The 15,622-nt window shown below is 45.9% G+C and overlaps 1 protein-coding gene across 3 annotated transcripts in view; it reads right to left on the bottom strand.

Annotated features, from left to right (window-relative positions):
- Window positions 1–15,622, bottom strand: part of LOC110087635 (vigilin) — a 57,304-nt gene that overhangs the window by 21,440 nt on the left and 20,242 nt on the right. For 2 of the 3 annotated variants that reach the window (XM_072976992.2, XM_072976993.2), the window contains exons 2-8: window positions 9,395–9,474; window positions 8,121–8,233; window positions 7,373–7,521; window positions 6,053–6,268; window positions 2,675–2,881; window positions 1,448–1,663; window positions 157–363 (exon numbers count right to left, since the gene is read on the bottom strand). In XM_072976992.2, the coding sequence (XP_072833093.2) occupies window positions 157–363; window positions 1,448–1,663; window positions 2,675–2,881; window positions 6,053–6,268; window positions 7,373–7,521; window positions 8,121–8,196 (1,071 nt within the window). In that variant the 5' untranslated portion in view covers window positions 8,197–8,233; window positions 9,395–9,474. Of the gene's footprint in view, window positions 1–156; window positions 364–1,447; window positions 1,664–2,674; window positions 2,882–6,052; window positions 6,269–7,372; window positions 7,522–8,120; window positions 8,234–9,394; window positions 9,475–15,496; window positions 15,566–15,622 lie in introns of those variants that run through there. The other variant, XM_020809494.3, reaches the window with a different exon arrangement.

The following is a 15,622-nucleotide window of genomic DNA, read 5'->3' as shown; positions in this document are numbered from 1 at the left end:
TGACAGTGGGGGAAAAGCCTTTAAATGCTACAAAGAGAAAGAGAGAGAGAGAGAGAAATTAACCACTTGGTTTCCTATTGCCCAGTTCATGGGAGGAAATCAAGGCCAGCTGGTGGTCTAGCGTGCTGCAATGCATCATGGTACACATGGCATTACCTTGGCATAGACTTGGGTCAGAGCCGGGCCCAGCTTGTCGGGCTCCCCCCGGAGGATGATGGTCTCTGAGCTGCTTTCCAGGGGCGGCATCTCCACCGAAACCCCGGTGGCATCCAAAATCTCCTGCAGGGTGTTGCCCTTGGGGCCGATGATGTATTTGTGCTGGGATTTCTTCACCTCTACTGAGATCGTGGTGGTCTTGCGCTTCTGAGAAAGACAGAAAACCTGCCTTAACGACAGAGGACTCTGTAAATGCTGCCACACAAAGAACTTCCCAAAATGCACTTCAAAAAAAAGAGAAGAACTACTCCAAAATGAAGCAGGAATGACTGCAGTGCTTACCCATTTCTCACACATTAAAGCTAGGGCTGCAACACTGACCTTAATGTATGATCGTCATTAACGTCAAGGAAAAACACTTCCTGTACTTTTCTCTCCCCAGCATCCCCGATTAATTGGGAGCAGGTATTAAAAGCAGAGCTTGAAAGTTTAATGCGACTTATAGCTGGGCCCAGTGGCTGTGTTGGCTGGAAGACCATGGGAGCTGTAGTCCTGAGAATGTCCACATTCTAGCGAACATGGACTGAACAAAGCATAATTGGAGTGCCACGCTAGAAGATGACTCTTCTACCCTCTTTAATACAGGACTGCCTTTACACAAATACTATTTAGATGCAATTTGAGCAGATTAGATCTGTCACCTGAGCAATACAAACAACTTGGTCGTCTTAAATGAAACACTTGCATAGGGGGGGAAAATGCAACATTTTCCATTGGAAAAAAATTCCCCAGACAGGAGTAAGGAACCGAGGGTGTGTGACGAAATTCCAAATAGGGACACAATCCTAAGATTTCTCATTCGTACACACAAACCATACTTCTCAGCCTGAACAAATTTCTGTAATAAACGTTTTTCTTACCATTTAAGCTTTTATTAAACAATACACATTTGTTCTTATGTTTAACTAAAAATCATTGGTACTATGCTTTTGCGCTCTTAATTTTCAGATTGGAACTTGAACTTTTGTTAAGATGGGTCGGGTTGGATGACGGCAATGGAGAGGTGGGGAAACCGTGAGGTTTTCTTTAAAATGATAATTAAAAAAGGATCACGGTGCAGACACGTTTGGGAACTGCAACACTGGGTAGACATTGAACTCGCTGAAGGTCCAGCCACTGTGGCCCCTGGTTAAGAGATTCTCTATGTCCAAGCCCAACTTTGGCACCCCAAAAGACAAGAATCAGGGCTTTTAAGTGCCGCCCAGGGCTCTCCTCTCTGTCAACCACCCACCTTATCTTCATAGATCTTGCGAATCCGCAGGAGGGCTTGAGAGACGGGCTCCTTCTCGCCGGTGATGATGATCTCATCTTTGTTGACACTAGGCGGTGGGATGTTGATGCGGGCCCCCGTCTCCTGCATGATCTCCTGGACAACTTTGTTGAAGGCGCCAGCGATGAAGGGGTGGAAGGCCTTCTCCAGATTCAAACGCTCCACTGCACGCTTATCCTGGGAACACAAGGGGAAAGGCACTGGTCCACGTAAGAACAAGGAGCGGTCAAGGGACTCACAAATGATGTCTGCCCGTTGTCACACATCCAACACCAGAAGACCGAATCTTGGTCCCTTGTACTTTTTTGAGCCATTCCCCTCAAAATACTCTCCATACTCATGCTTGGAGTCTTCTTTCCTTACACAAACAATCATCTAAGAGATTGTTGGCTACTACACAGGGTTCTTTTTGGGAGCTGAACGCAGCAGGCCCAACCTGTTCCAAAAGAGCTCAGGGGAAAGAGCCCTTCCTTTCGTGACCAGAAAAGAAAAATACACAAAAGCAAATCAACTCTCATGAGTTCACTATCTAAAGACATGGCTTTGATGGATCAAGGGTATAACATTGCTCCACACCAGTGCCAAGAAGCATCAGTAACTGAAAACAGAACTTCTGTTTTAACACTGGAAGAAGGGAAGAAAAGGAAAGGAAAAAAAAGGAAAAAGAGAAAAGAAAAGGGAAGAAAAGGGAAGGAAGGAGGGAGGGAAGGAAAGGAAAGAGAAGAGAAGAGCAAAATGTTTTTGCGATGTTTTGGTCAGATCAAAGCATGCAGAGCTTGCGTTATAAGAAAGTCATGCTTCCTGGACCACAAATCTCATTTATTTAATTCGTTTTCATATTACTGTTAATGAACATTCACAAGCCTGCAGGACCCTATGGCCTATGTGTTGCTACCCTAACCTAAACTGGTCGCTATTCAGCAAAGGACTCAAAGCTAGAGTATATCTAGAGTAGCCATGTTTTATTCCTTCAAGTAGAAATCAAATTACATTTTCCCAGCCAAAGTGTGGAACAAGATGCTGAAGTCCAGCGGAAACTGCCTTACTACTGGTCCAAAAATCAAGAGCTGGTGTTTGCCGACAGACTGCAAGACAGTTTGAAAAGAAAAGCTACGGTGCCATTTCTCACACCTGACCTTCCACTTTGGGAAGGAAGGAGGTGAGGGTAGCAAACCCCGGCACTCTCACCTGCTCAGCTGAGATGAGCAAAATCTCATGTCGAGCTTTCTCAATGCCTTCCTTGGTGCCTGTGATCTTAATCTGGTTGCTAGGATCCTCAGGCCTCGGGATGTTGATCTTGGTGGCCGTCTTCAACTCAAGCTCCTGCAGTTTCTCGCCGTTCTTGCCAATCACAAAGCGATGGTGTTCTTTAGGGATTGTGACAGTAGCTGAAGCCTGTGAAGGCAAAAAATGGCAGGAATACCGAGATACTTCTCCAAACACAGTACAAACTACTACATACAGTGGTGCCTCGCATAGCAAGGTTAATCTGTTCCGGATTAACCCTCACTATGTGAAAACATCGCTGTACGGAACGGGGAAAGCCATTGGAACACATTAAACTTAGTTTAATGCGTTCCAATAGGCGCCAAAACTCACAGTTCAGCGAAGTTTTCCCATAGCCGGCAGCCATTTCACGCCCTCGGTAAGCGAGGGGAGGGCGCGAAAACGCTGCGGGCGGCCATTTTGGAGCCGCAGAACAGCTGATCATCAGGCGTCGCAAAGCGAAGATCGGTAAGCAAAACACTTACCGATCTTCGCTATGCGAGTTTCGCCCATAGGGGCCATCGGTAAATGCGATCGCAAAACCCTAATCGCTATGCAATTTCGTCGTTATACGGTGCGCTCGTTAAGCGAGGCACCACTGTACTTGATTAACTGGCATGCTAGCAACCCTACTTACAGACCTATCTAACCCTTGAATTCACGAGAAACACTTGTGCAGAGTTTAGAGTGGTGCCTTTAGGAAGGTGGCACCCACTGTGTACAATACCCTCCTGCTCAAAAATACAGTGGTGCCTTGCATAGCGACGTTAATCGGTGCAGCAAAAATCGCTGCAAAGCGATTTCGTCGCTATGCGATTTTAAAAAGCCCATAGGAATGAACTGAAACCAATGTGTTCCTATGGGCTTAAAACTCACCTTAAAGCGAAAATCTTCCATATGGCGGCCATTTTCACTGCCCGGTAAGCGAGGAATCCGTGCAAAACCACAGCAGGCGGCCATTTTTTTTACCCGGAGGCCATTTTGGAACCGCCGATCAGCTGTTAGAAAATCATCGCTTTGCGATAATCGGTAAGCGAAACAGGATACTGATCATCGCAAAGCGATTTTCTCCATTTAAAACATCGCAATGCAATCGCAAAAGCGATCACAAAAAGTTTGTCAGTATGCGATTTCGTCGTTAAATGGGGCACCCGTTAAGCAAAGCACCACTGTATAGCGTGCTCCAATGTTTTGTGGGTTTAGAAATGTGTTAAAAATGAATTGATTTTTCCCAAGCCTCCCATGATAGTGGTTATGTGCCGTCAAGTCACCTCTAACTTACGGTGACCCTATGGATGAGCAATCTTCCAAATGTCCTGCCCTTCCACGGCTCCTGTAAGCTCAAGCCTGTGGCTTCCATTAGCGAGTCAGTCCATCTTGTAATCTGGTCTTCCTCTTTTCAATAGCATGTTTAGATTAAGACAGCTAAGCTGCCAAGGACAGGACATGTTAGAGATCTCTCATTCATACGGCTGGCATAACAAGAACAACTAAAATAATGAGAAAAACAAATAATGGGTGTTTCATGGTTTTGAAAAAAGTCTATCTCCCCCTTGTCACCCCACAGAATGTTGCATGAAACACTGGCTGCGTTTTTGTCCCATAGCTCCACGTGCACAAGAGAGGACGCTGTCATCAACAGCAATTCAATGTTAATTAAAAGCAGATTCAGGGTGCCTATGACTCATACACAGTGTGACAAAGCCACGTGCTCCCCAAAAGTCCCACAGGAAACCTTTTAATCAGTGGCAATTTGCTGCTGATGACACCATCCTTAAAAATGTGATGCTGCACAACAAAGTTTTTCAATCATTATATCTAACTCTTTATTTTCAGTGAGATTAGATGATCGGCTACCGGACAGGTGGCCCACCTCAGAAATTTCCTCAGAAACTGCTAATACGATGCCTATTCTTATCACTGAGCTGGGACCATTCTTTTACTGATTTTTGTTTGTTTAGAAGCACTTATACGTAGTAATATGTAAATACTTCCAAACAAACAAATTATCAATAAAAAGGTTCTTCAAACCTGTTTACATTACAACGCTCCGGTAACCGGATGTAAAAACCATTTTGGAACAATAAGACGTAATAATTAAGAAGCATTGACCACAGAAACAAAGCAGTCACAAATACTAGCAATCCAGGAGGTAAAGGTAAAGGTTCCCCTTGACATTTAGTCCAGTTGTGTCCGACTCTGGGGCGTGGTGGTCATCCCCGTTTCCAAGCCGTAGAGCCAGTGTTTGTCCAAAGACAGTTTCCGTGGTCACGTGGCCAGCACGACTAGACACGGAATGCCGTGACCTTCCCAGAGGTGGTCCTTATTAATCTGCTCGTATTTTTACATGCTTTCGAACAGCTAGATTGGCGAGGAGCTGGGACAAAGCAACGGGAGCTCACTCCGTCACGTGGATTCAAATCTTACGACGGCCGGTCTTCTGACCCTGCAGCACACAAAGGCTTCTGCGGTTTAACCCGCAGCACCACCAGATCCCACATAAAACCAGTGCATGAAACTAGTATGCTTGCAATGGGGGCCTCTAAAGCCTGACAGGACCTCTGTCTCTCAAACTGTACAGGAGAGTGCTCCAGAAGATGGGTGGAAAGGCCGGCCACTGGTTAAAGGGCAAGTCACCGATGTCAGGAGTAAGCTGTTCTGTTGAAGGAAAGGTTTGCTAAGCAATCCACCCTGGTTCGAACGTCTTCAGAACTTTGCGTCTTAAAACCAAAGCTTTCACAATGGCTTGGAAGTTAACAGGTAGACACATTCAAAGGTCCTTCTCTATGCCAATGGGCATTACCTACACCAATGGTTCCCAAACTTGGGTCCCCAAATGTTCTTGGACTGCCATTCCCAGAAACGTTGGCCAGCACAGATGGAGGTGATGGCTGATGGGAATTGCAGTCCAAGAACCCCTGGGTGGCCCAAGGTTGAGAATTCCTGGTTTGTTCCATTGGTCTCCATGAACTGTTTTGGTCTTCTATTGAGTTTTATCTCATATAATAGGTAAAAGCAAAATAGAAATAAAAAGTAAAAGAAGAGAAAAAACGTGGCTGCATCTTAAAGCTTAACTTTTTTTTTTAACATGAGCTTTCATGCAGAAGTCCACTTCATCCGAGTGTCTGATGAAGGGGACTTCTTTACAAAAGTTCACATTAAAACAGTATTAAAGTTTTTAAGGTTCCACCACCTTAGGACACGGCTACCCCTTCTACGGCTTATCTAATCCATGCTTCCTTGAGCACATTTCTACCAGCAGCTGTGCCGGCGTGCGGGGCAGAAGGGCTTTGCGCCTACCTGGGTCTGAAGCCGAGCGACTATTTCTTTCCGAGCTTTCATGACGGAGTCCAGTTTGCCGGTCACCATGATGGAAAGGCCCTGGTCTTTGGCCAAGGAGAGCTCAATGTGAGCCCCCGTCTTCTGCATGATGTCCACACAAACCTTGGCCTCATCACCTTCTCCAAACTGGCTGTTGTCCTTATAGCGTCGCTCTTCCAGGGGGACGTGAAACACCTGCCCAAGAGGAAACCCAAATGGCACATTTTAACACTTTACAACATTTCGCCACCTTATACAAGAAGAGCCCCACCGAAAAGGCCAATCTAGGCCAGGAGCCTGCTTCCCACAGGAGCCAACCAAGAATTTCCCGAAAGCCCTCTAACTGGACTCGAGAACAAGAGTGACGACCCCCCCCCATATCTGCCTTCTGTCTCTGATGATCAGAGGCACAGTCTCTGAATGGAGAGGCTTTCTTTCACTTTCTTATCTAGCAGACCCTGATGGACATACTTTATACCATTGGGTCTCGTTGCTGGCTGAGGTCGTATTCTGCCAAAGTCTCATGTTTGGTGAATCGAGTGTGAAAAGGTTTCTATCTGAGGCCAAAAATCCCAGGTCCTTACAGCCAGCATGGCCGCGGTGGATTTCTGGCAGGTACAGTCCAGAAAAGTAACTTCACTACCACCACCAAGTAACAGAGGATTCCGTATATCAACACAGCATGGCCTCAACTATGCTTCTACAGAGATGCCTCGCTTAACGATTGCCTCGCATTACGACAAAATCGCTGTACGATAATGGTCCAAATAAGTTTTTTTCGCTTTGCAATGATTGGTTCCCTGCTTCAGGAACCGATTCTTTGCAAAAGGATGGTTTTTAAACAGCTGATCGGCGGTTTCAAAATGGCCGCCGGGTGCTTAAAATGGCTCCCCACTGCGTTTAGGGACGGATTCCTCGCTATACAGGCAGCAAAAATGGCTACCGTATGGAGGATCTTCGCTGGACTGTGAGTTTTTACCCCATTGGAACGCACTGAACAGGTTTGAATGCATTTCAATGGGGTTTTTCATTTCGCTTTACGATGTTTTCGCTTGGTGATTTTCCTGGAACAGATTATCGTCATTAAGCGAGGCACCACTGTACTTCTTCCAATCAACTTACACTGGGAGGAACCCCAGATTCAAAGTCGAGCAGGGGAATTTCTTTACCATTATCACTACACAGGCTTTGGTTTGCCCACCCCAGGGGGTTGGGAGAAGGAATCTTTTGCCCCATAAGGAAAGCAAGGAAGCTACGTTCTCCTCTGTAGCCAGGCTTTTCAGGCATCCATATATTCACCTGGGTGATGACAGAGGATTTGATAGGCCGGATTTTGTTCCATACTCCCGTCAGCTCACTGGACTTTTCTCCCGGGCCTCCCTTTTCCGGGAGCGGAGGGAAAGCCTCCAGGTAAGTGGGGATATAGGCCTCATCCTCTGAAACACCACCTGCCCAGCAGAAAGAGGAAAAAAAGCACATGAAGACAAGAAGGAATTCCAGTTGAGGGTTTTTTTTTTAAGTTCTTAAAAGTTTTTAAAATCATGTACCCCGTTTGCCCCAAAATAAGACCTAACATGAAAATAAGCCCTAGTAGGATTTTTCAGGATGCTCATCATATAAGCCCTACCCCAAAAATAAGCCCCAAGTGAAGTGAAACCCTGCCCTCTACCCTTGTGCAGCAACCAGATGACATGAGTGTAAAATAAAACATCCCCTGAAAATAAGCCCTAATGCGTTTTTTGGAGCAAAAATTAATATAAGACCGTCTTATTTTCTGGGAAACACGGTAGCCAAGGAAAGCAAAACAATGGAGGAAACAGAATCAAAACCTTTAGAAGTTTATGTATAAATGGATGCTAGTGCATGGAATTTTAACATGCAGCAGAGAGTCATCATCATCATCATCATAGACCTGCAGAGCTCGAAAGGACCCTATGAGTCATCGATTCAGTGGAGAATCGAAATCTCAACCTCTGGCTCCGCAGCCGAAGACCTCGACCACTCAGCTATCCAGCCGCTCTGGGAGAAAGGAAGACTTTTCGTTTACCTCGGGTTTCTTCATCCCTCAAGCCGCTGCGGTGCTCAGCGAAGATCTCAGGTGTTAACACTGCGACCGAGCTCATAGTTTCAAACCCAGATTTGCGCGTTTCCGGTATTCCACTAAAGTGGGTGGTGGATAAAAAGGGGGGAGGGACACATACGCAACACAAAGCCCATCAGCAGCTGGCCAAACCATCCAGGTGTTGCTTCCACCCACCCCAGCGAGCCTTCATTAATCAGCTCAGGACTATGTTGTACCAAAATGAGCTGGTCCTTCAACTGATGTTCACTCATCGCCCCAGCATTCGCTCAGGATCTGTGACAAGCCAAAAGAGGGAGTGTTTGGCACCCCTTGAGCAACACGGAGGTTAACCTCTGAACATCAGTTGCTCAGACTTTGGAGATGGGCTCCTTAGCCATAAACAGTGTTGTTGCAACTACAGTGGTGCCTCGCTAGACGATGATAATCTGTTCCACTGAAATTGCTATTTAGTGAAATCATCGTCTAGCGAAAAGCATTTCCCCACTGGAATGCATTTAAACCTGTTTAATGCGTTCCAATGTGGAAGAATCGTCGTTGTCTAGTGAAGATTGGCCATAGGAAAGCCACTCTGCGAACCGCCAATCAGCTGTTTAAATAGCTGTTTTGTGAAGCTTAGGTCCCGAAAACACCTGTTTTGCGAGCACGGAAGGAGCTGTCAAAATCGTTGTCTAGCGAAAATTGGTTTGTGAAGCAGGGACCAAACATTGTCCAGCGAAATTCCCCCACAGGAATCACTGTTTTGCGAATTGCTATAGCAATTGCAAAAAAGTCAATGTCTAGCGAAAAAACGGTCATGCAAGGTAACTGTCTAGCGAGGCACCACTGTAGTTACGGTTGAGAAGGGTGACTCCCCCTAAGGACTGTGACGGGTCAGGATTCAGTGCTTAGAGAAGTCATTTTTCAAAACGACAACTCCTTAAATGTGACACCAAGATGGTCCTGCTGGACAACATTCTCTCCAAGCCATGAGGGTGGGCAGCACTACATCAGGCGTGTGCAACTGACCCAGTGTTTCCGCTCATTTCTGCCCATTTGGAGCCCCCGTACAGCACCCGAGAAAATTAGAGGGAACATTATTGCTGGGTATGAGATTCTGGGAATTGTTGTCCCTAAAGAGTAACTTTTGCAAGCTCTGCGGAGATCTTTCAGAACTCATGCCACTTCTCCCAGCCTGCTGAAGGCCACATTTTTTACCTTCAAGCAGCACAAGGAGAAGAGGGGAGGGAGTCAAGGCTTACCTGCTAAATGGTCAAATGCCAGAAGGGTCCGTCCTGAACGAGGCTACCTGTGGCGCTTCAGCGTGACGGCAGCTTTGGTCCTGCAAGGAGGATCATAAACTATCAGGATGAATATCCAAGTAGGGTAAGGCAAAACGTAGAAGCGTAGAAGAACTGAGTGGCAAAATAAGGCCAGCGAGTCCAACCGCCTGCTTAGTGCAGGAATCCAAATCAAAGCAGATCTGACAGATGGTGGACCAATGTTCCCTTCAATGCCTCCGGCACTGGAGTGCTCACCACCTCCCTGGAGTCATCGTTTCCATTGTCATGCTGCTCTAACTAGATAGAGGCCCCAGAGATGTGAACTGAATCCTCAATGCAACCCTCTCCAAGACAGTAATGAAGTCTAACCCTGGCGATTCCCCCAAGTGACAAAACAGGGACAGTAAATCTTTACTACAAGCCAAATAACAGGACACCGAGGAATTCAGCATTTGAGTTTCTGAAAAATGGCAGGTGACGTTTTAGGCACCATCCTATTTTTTATTATTATTAAGGTTACTCTACTGTGCTGTCTGAACATGTCTTCAGCTCAGGAACGGGAGAAGTATGGCCTTGTTGGTGATGATGGACTTCAGCTTCCAGTATTCCTCATCACTGGCTATGTTGGCTTGGACGGATGGGAGTTAGCATGCAAAAAAACACAAGGCATGCCACTTTCTCCACCCTCTTTTAAGTACAAGTTTCTAAACAGCCCCCTACAACAAATATTATTTCCTCCAAACGACCAGAAAGGAATACTTTATGGAACTAGGACCTTTTTTAAAAAGGTCACAAAGGACCACTCATTATGTGGACAAGGGGATACACTCATTTATTTAGCCCATTTTAGAAGACATCATTTTCAAGGATGTAGAAGTGTTCTCTTTTGAGAGAACTGAAATGTTTTTAATTAATTAATTAGAAATTAATTAATTACAACAACGATGACGACGACAACAACAACAACAGAATGGCAGATCTGGAAGGGACCCTATGGTTCATCGAGTCCAGTCCTTTTCAAGGAGGCACAGTGGGGGAATTGAACTCCCAAACCTCTGGCTTCACAGCAAGATGCCAAAAACACTGAGCTATCCAGCAGCTCACCAGCCCAGGAGAGTCTACTCTGCATCTTGCAAACTCAAGCCAATTACAATATAGCAATTCAATATGGTGGCCTGAAGGCAAGCGTCAGAGATTGCACACTGATAGTCCTCATGATCAGAAAACAGCAAAGCTACTAGGTAGTCCAGAAGTATGTTTTTTAGACATTTGGCTGAGTTTCGTAAAACAAAATGGCAGTATTCTCTCCTGGTGATTTCAGCCATTCTGGAAGAGATGAATGCCACAGGCATAATTATTACTGCCAACACAAGAACCCAAACAGCTCAGCAACTGAATTTCTCCTTAAGAAGGGGTCCAAATTCCAGACCTCTCTCTGCTCAACAGGGTCAGAACCTGTGAGAGTAAAGGAGATAATCTGGTATATAACTTGAATGGTGAGACATACAAGAGCTCGGAGGTTTGGATTACAGTTCTCAAATCCTCGCACCCAAGTCATTTCCCCAGCTTGCAAGCAAGGCTTCTGCTGGCATGCTGCTGCAAAGCCATCACCTCGTGCAAAAGCCCTCTCCATCCCTCCCTCCCTCCCTCCCACTCAAACCTCCATCCCTATTCTTGGCAAGCTCCCCCTCCCACCCGTGACCAACTCCCACCTAGCAAAAGCAAGATAGCACTAAGCTGCCCAGAGCCAGCCTATAACCGGGATTTGACATAAATCCTCTTAACTCAACCAGGAAGGAAGGAATCTCGCTCACCAAGCATCTATTACCTTTGCATCAGAGCTGCATCCACTGGAAAGACTCCCAAGGAAGGTGAGTGGACAAAAGGACCCCATCCACCCAAACCCGGTGAACTGGAGACTCCTAATCCTCAAGCATGCTGCCAACAGGCACAGAAAGGTCCCTCACCACCACCAAGGGAACTGCGCCCTGCAATCTACCTTTACCCGTACATACAGAATTATGTCTTCTCTTTATTTTTGCGTGTCAAGAAAAAGTAGACACCGCATCGTCCAGTGTTTTGTTTTGCTTCGGAGTAATTTAATTACAAAGGACCAGAAAGAAAGAGTGGAAAGTTTAATAATCATAATCATCCTCTTAGAACTGCAGAGATGGAAGGGACCCTACGGACCATTGAGTCCAGACCATGTGAAGGAAGCCCAGTGGGGAATCGAACTCTCAACCTCTTATGCCATGGAGCAAATCCGCAGTTTGTGCCAGGGCTATGTTCAATATTACCAATACTTCTGAAAGTTCTTCTGCCCATCCCGAAATGATTAAAGCTAGGAATGCAAAATTCGGCATGCATGCTACCCATTTTCTCACTCATTACATATCTCAGAATTAGTCCCCAAAATAGCACTTTTTGATTGTCCCCAAATAGTAAGAGCTAGAAAATACAACCATCTGCACAGATACTAACGATTTCCCAGCTTAAATGCCTGGCCCCAGTTCCACCTCAAAATCTGTTCCCCAGAATCTCGAATAGGGTTTACTGATAATTAGCTCAGTAGCACCCAGATCAGAGGAATCTGCAGGTCTCTTCACTTAAAGCCAGTGCAAAGTGAGTGAGTACTGGAAGAAACAGCGATAGAGAGCGCAACGTGAAATGAATAACTGGGAGAGGTACGACAGAAGAGAGAGGGATAAGGGGAGAGTCATACTATTAACCCAAGCAAATCATGGTAGATTAGCTAGTGGAAAGAAAGGCGAGATTGACAGACAGAGTTAAAGCAGATTTGGAAAAAAAGTAGCACAAAATCATTCAATGCCTGCTTTCCAGAGACAGACAAAAATAAAGAATACACAAGGCAGCAGGGGCCACAAAATTCATTTTACAGGATTCATTGTCAAGGGAGATGATGATGGCAACTGGCTTAGTGGGTTTGAAAAGGGATTAAAATGCTGGCTGAGGATGATGGACGTTCTAGAGCAAGATATCCCGAGAGCAATAGGTCAGCAAAGGCTAAAGCAGATAATGTAACATTACCGCAGGGAAGGGCAAAGGCTGGCTCTTCAAATACTGCTGGACTGCAAACCCTATCAGCCTTAGCAAGCACAGCATGGAATGCTGGGACTGCCAGCCCATCATCAGCTGGGATCATGCAGCACACTCTGCCCATCCCTGGGCAAGATGGATTAGTGCTCTTACTGCATATATGGCAGCCTTAAAGGTTCAAAAGCGCAGAAGAGCTGTACCGCTTTGGGCAGCAGGCCGGTTGATGTACTTTGCTTTGTGTGTGGATCAGTGTGGCTCTACGTACACTGGTGCCTCGCTTAGCAATCGCTCCATATAGCGATGGACTTTTTTGCCATCGCAAGAGCGATCTTTTAGCGATGGTCCCTATGGGGAAAATTCGCTTTGCGATGATCACCTGGAAGCGATCATCGCAAAGCGCCCATTTTTGCAAAGCTGATCGGCAATTTCAAAATGGCCGCCCGCTGTTTTGCCTCACTTTAGAGGCACTGAAAATGGCCACCCCTATGGAGGATCTTCGCTTTAAGGTTAGTTTTTAGCCCATAGGAATGCATTAATCAGGTTTTAATGCATTTCTATGTGCTTTTTAATATTGCTTAGCGATGAAATCGCTTAGCAGCGATTTTTGCTGCATGGATTAACATCGCTAAACGAGGCACCACTGTATTCCTCTACACAAAAGGTCACCCTCCGGTGTGGTGTAGCAGAGAAGAGTGATGGCTGAGGACTCTGGAAAATAGGGTTCGAATCCCCACTTCTCCATGGAAACTCACTGGGGGAGTGGAACTGGCAAAACAGCTCTTTAATTATCTCCCTTACTTTGAAAACCCTATTAGGGTTGTCAATTATAGATTTTGGAAAGAATATATGGCAGGGAAAAAAATCATATGGAGGTTGAATGGGAAAAACAGAAAAAGCAAAAGGCAAGGAATTGGCATTCAAAATATATTGTATTGCCCAAATATGGTGTTAAGAAAGTTCCTCCAAGTGGGGGCTGTTGCTTGGTGGGTAGCTATCTTGGCAGGTAGTTCTCTCAGCCCCCAGAACATCCATGTTTGCAAGAGAGCCAAAGCTCTACACATCACCATGTTTTGTCTAACTCGAAACCTCAAAGTGCATAAACAAGGAATTTCTATCATGCAGAGGAGAACATCACCCAAGATACATAGCCACCTGGGTTTTGCAAACCAGGGGAGAAATATCTGCTGGAAAACATGAGTTACTCAAGCTTTGAGGGAAGAAAAGGATTCACTTTTGAATTAAGACTAAATAATAAAAGGTGTCCAGGAATGAAGCATTGAAGACAGTATCTTCCGAGACCATAAATACATTCCTTGTCAGATGTGTGAAAGACAGAAATCTGTACATCTCTCATAAGGAACATGTTGATCAGGTGCACCTTATGGAGGACATTCGGATTTTCCCCTGTGGAAACTGACCCGGTCACTCTTAAGTCGGTTCCAACTTGATGGCACAGAACACATACGGTATACAAAAAATACAAGAGAGAGAATATGTCCTATCCCAGTCTGATCCCTTCTGTGTTTAGTGTTCACTAGGGAACCATTCATTCTGGAAGAGGGCATGTGAAGGCAGGAGCTGCTACTTCTGAAGTCATCCTCTTGTGTGGTAGAAGTATTTTACCACCTTCTTCTACGGCACACGTACCTCGGGCCTTGACTGCGCCCAGTAGCCTTCTTGGGAGACTACATGAAAACGAGCATAATTTAATAATCCGGGCTTGTCCTTGTCTCATTCCCAAGGAGCTATCTGCAAACCTATTCCATAACATCTAGCCACCTTGGTTTTAGATCTTTTTGACAAGAAACTCCCATGCACCAAAGGTGCGGGCAAACTATTGGCGTTCCGGAAGACCAACTTACAGCCACAAAGCTATGCTATACAGTGCTGCCTCGCAAGACGATGTTAATTCGTTCCGCGAAAATCGCTGTCTTGTGAAAACATCATCTTGTGAAATGCGTTTCCCCATTGGAATGCACTGAAATCCATTTAATGCGTTCCAATGGGGGAAAAAATTGTCATCTTGCGAAAATCGCCCGTAGAGAAACCGTTTTGCAAAGCACGGACCTAGCTGTCAAAATCACTGTCTTGCGAAAAACCGTCCCTAAAAAAAACCTTTTTGCGAGCCGCGGACACAGCTGTCAAAATTATTGTCTTGCGAAAAACCATCCCTAAAAAAAACCCATCTTGTAAAGCACGGACCGAAACATCGTCCAACGTAAAACGCCCATAGGGAAAACCATTTTGTGAAGCGCTATAGCGATTGCAAAAACCCATCATCTTGCGGATTAACCATTTTGCAAGGTAATCGTCTAGCGAGGCACCACTGTAATGCCTTCCCCTCCTCCATCTAGTTTCTGCTGCCCTGAAACTTACTCTCAAGCCAACCTGTCACGAAGAAGCCCAAGCCATTCGCTGGGGTGGGGGCTGTTGCTGAAGCAGCCGAAGCAACACGCCTGTTGTTCAGCGGGAAGAAACATCACATTCCCATCGACTCCCTGCCGCGCACATCAGTTCTCCCCAACTCCTGCTGCACACTGACCGAGCCGCAACCTCGTCTCCTTGATGTAAGCTGACAGTACCACGGCCCTCTGGCCATCAATAAATAAAGAAGGGAGAAGAGAGAGCACTGAACACACATCTGAGGAAAGTGAGGGAGATGCAGCAAACTGTTTTGGGGGGATGGAGGATAAGGAACAGAAAGAGGATCTACAAGAACGCGGTCTTCAAGAGAGAAGTTCTGACATTTTCAAGGGAAAATGTGTAATCAATACAGGGCTCTAATCCTCAAGCTATTTAATATCTCGGATAACATTTGGGACAGAACGGCTTTGCCTTCAGAGGTCACAGGGTGGTTCTGTGCAGCCAGTTTTCGCTTTACACAACAGGCCATACCTCAAGGCTCCATCACACTACACCACAGGGGAGGGGAATGTGTTTTAAATGCCTCGGAAAGCCAACTCATGGCCCAACTTGCCAGTCGGCCACACAGAGTGGAAACGGTTTCCAGAATCAAGCACTCACCTGCCGCTTCAGACCCCGAAGATGCAGGATCAAGCCCCTAATCAGCCATGGAATGCATTGTCCAATCTTGCGCCGGCTACACTTTGTCAGGCTGATCTACGGTACAGGAGCGTTGTGAAGAAAAAA

This window comes from Pogona vitticeps, chromosome 6 (assembly GCF_051106095.1).
Source record: "Pogona vitticeps strain Pit_001003342236 chromosome 6, PviZW2.1, whole genome shotgun sequence".
Lineage (NCBI taxonomy): Eukaryota > Metazoa > Chordata > Lepidosauria > Squamata > Agamidae > Pogona > Pogona vitticeps.
This window is presented reverse-complemented; position numbering and strand designations above follow the sequence as displayed.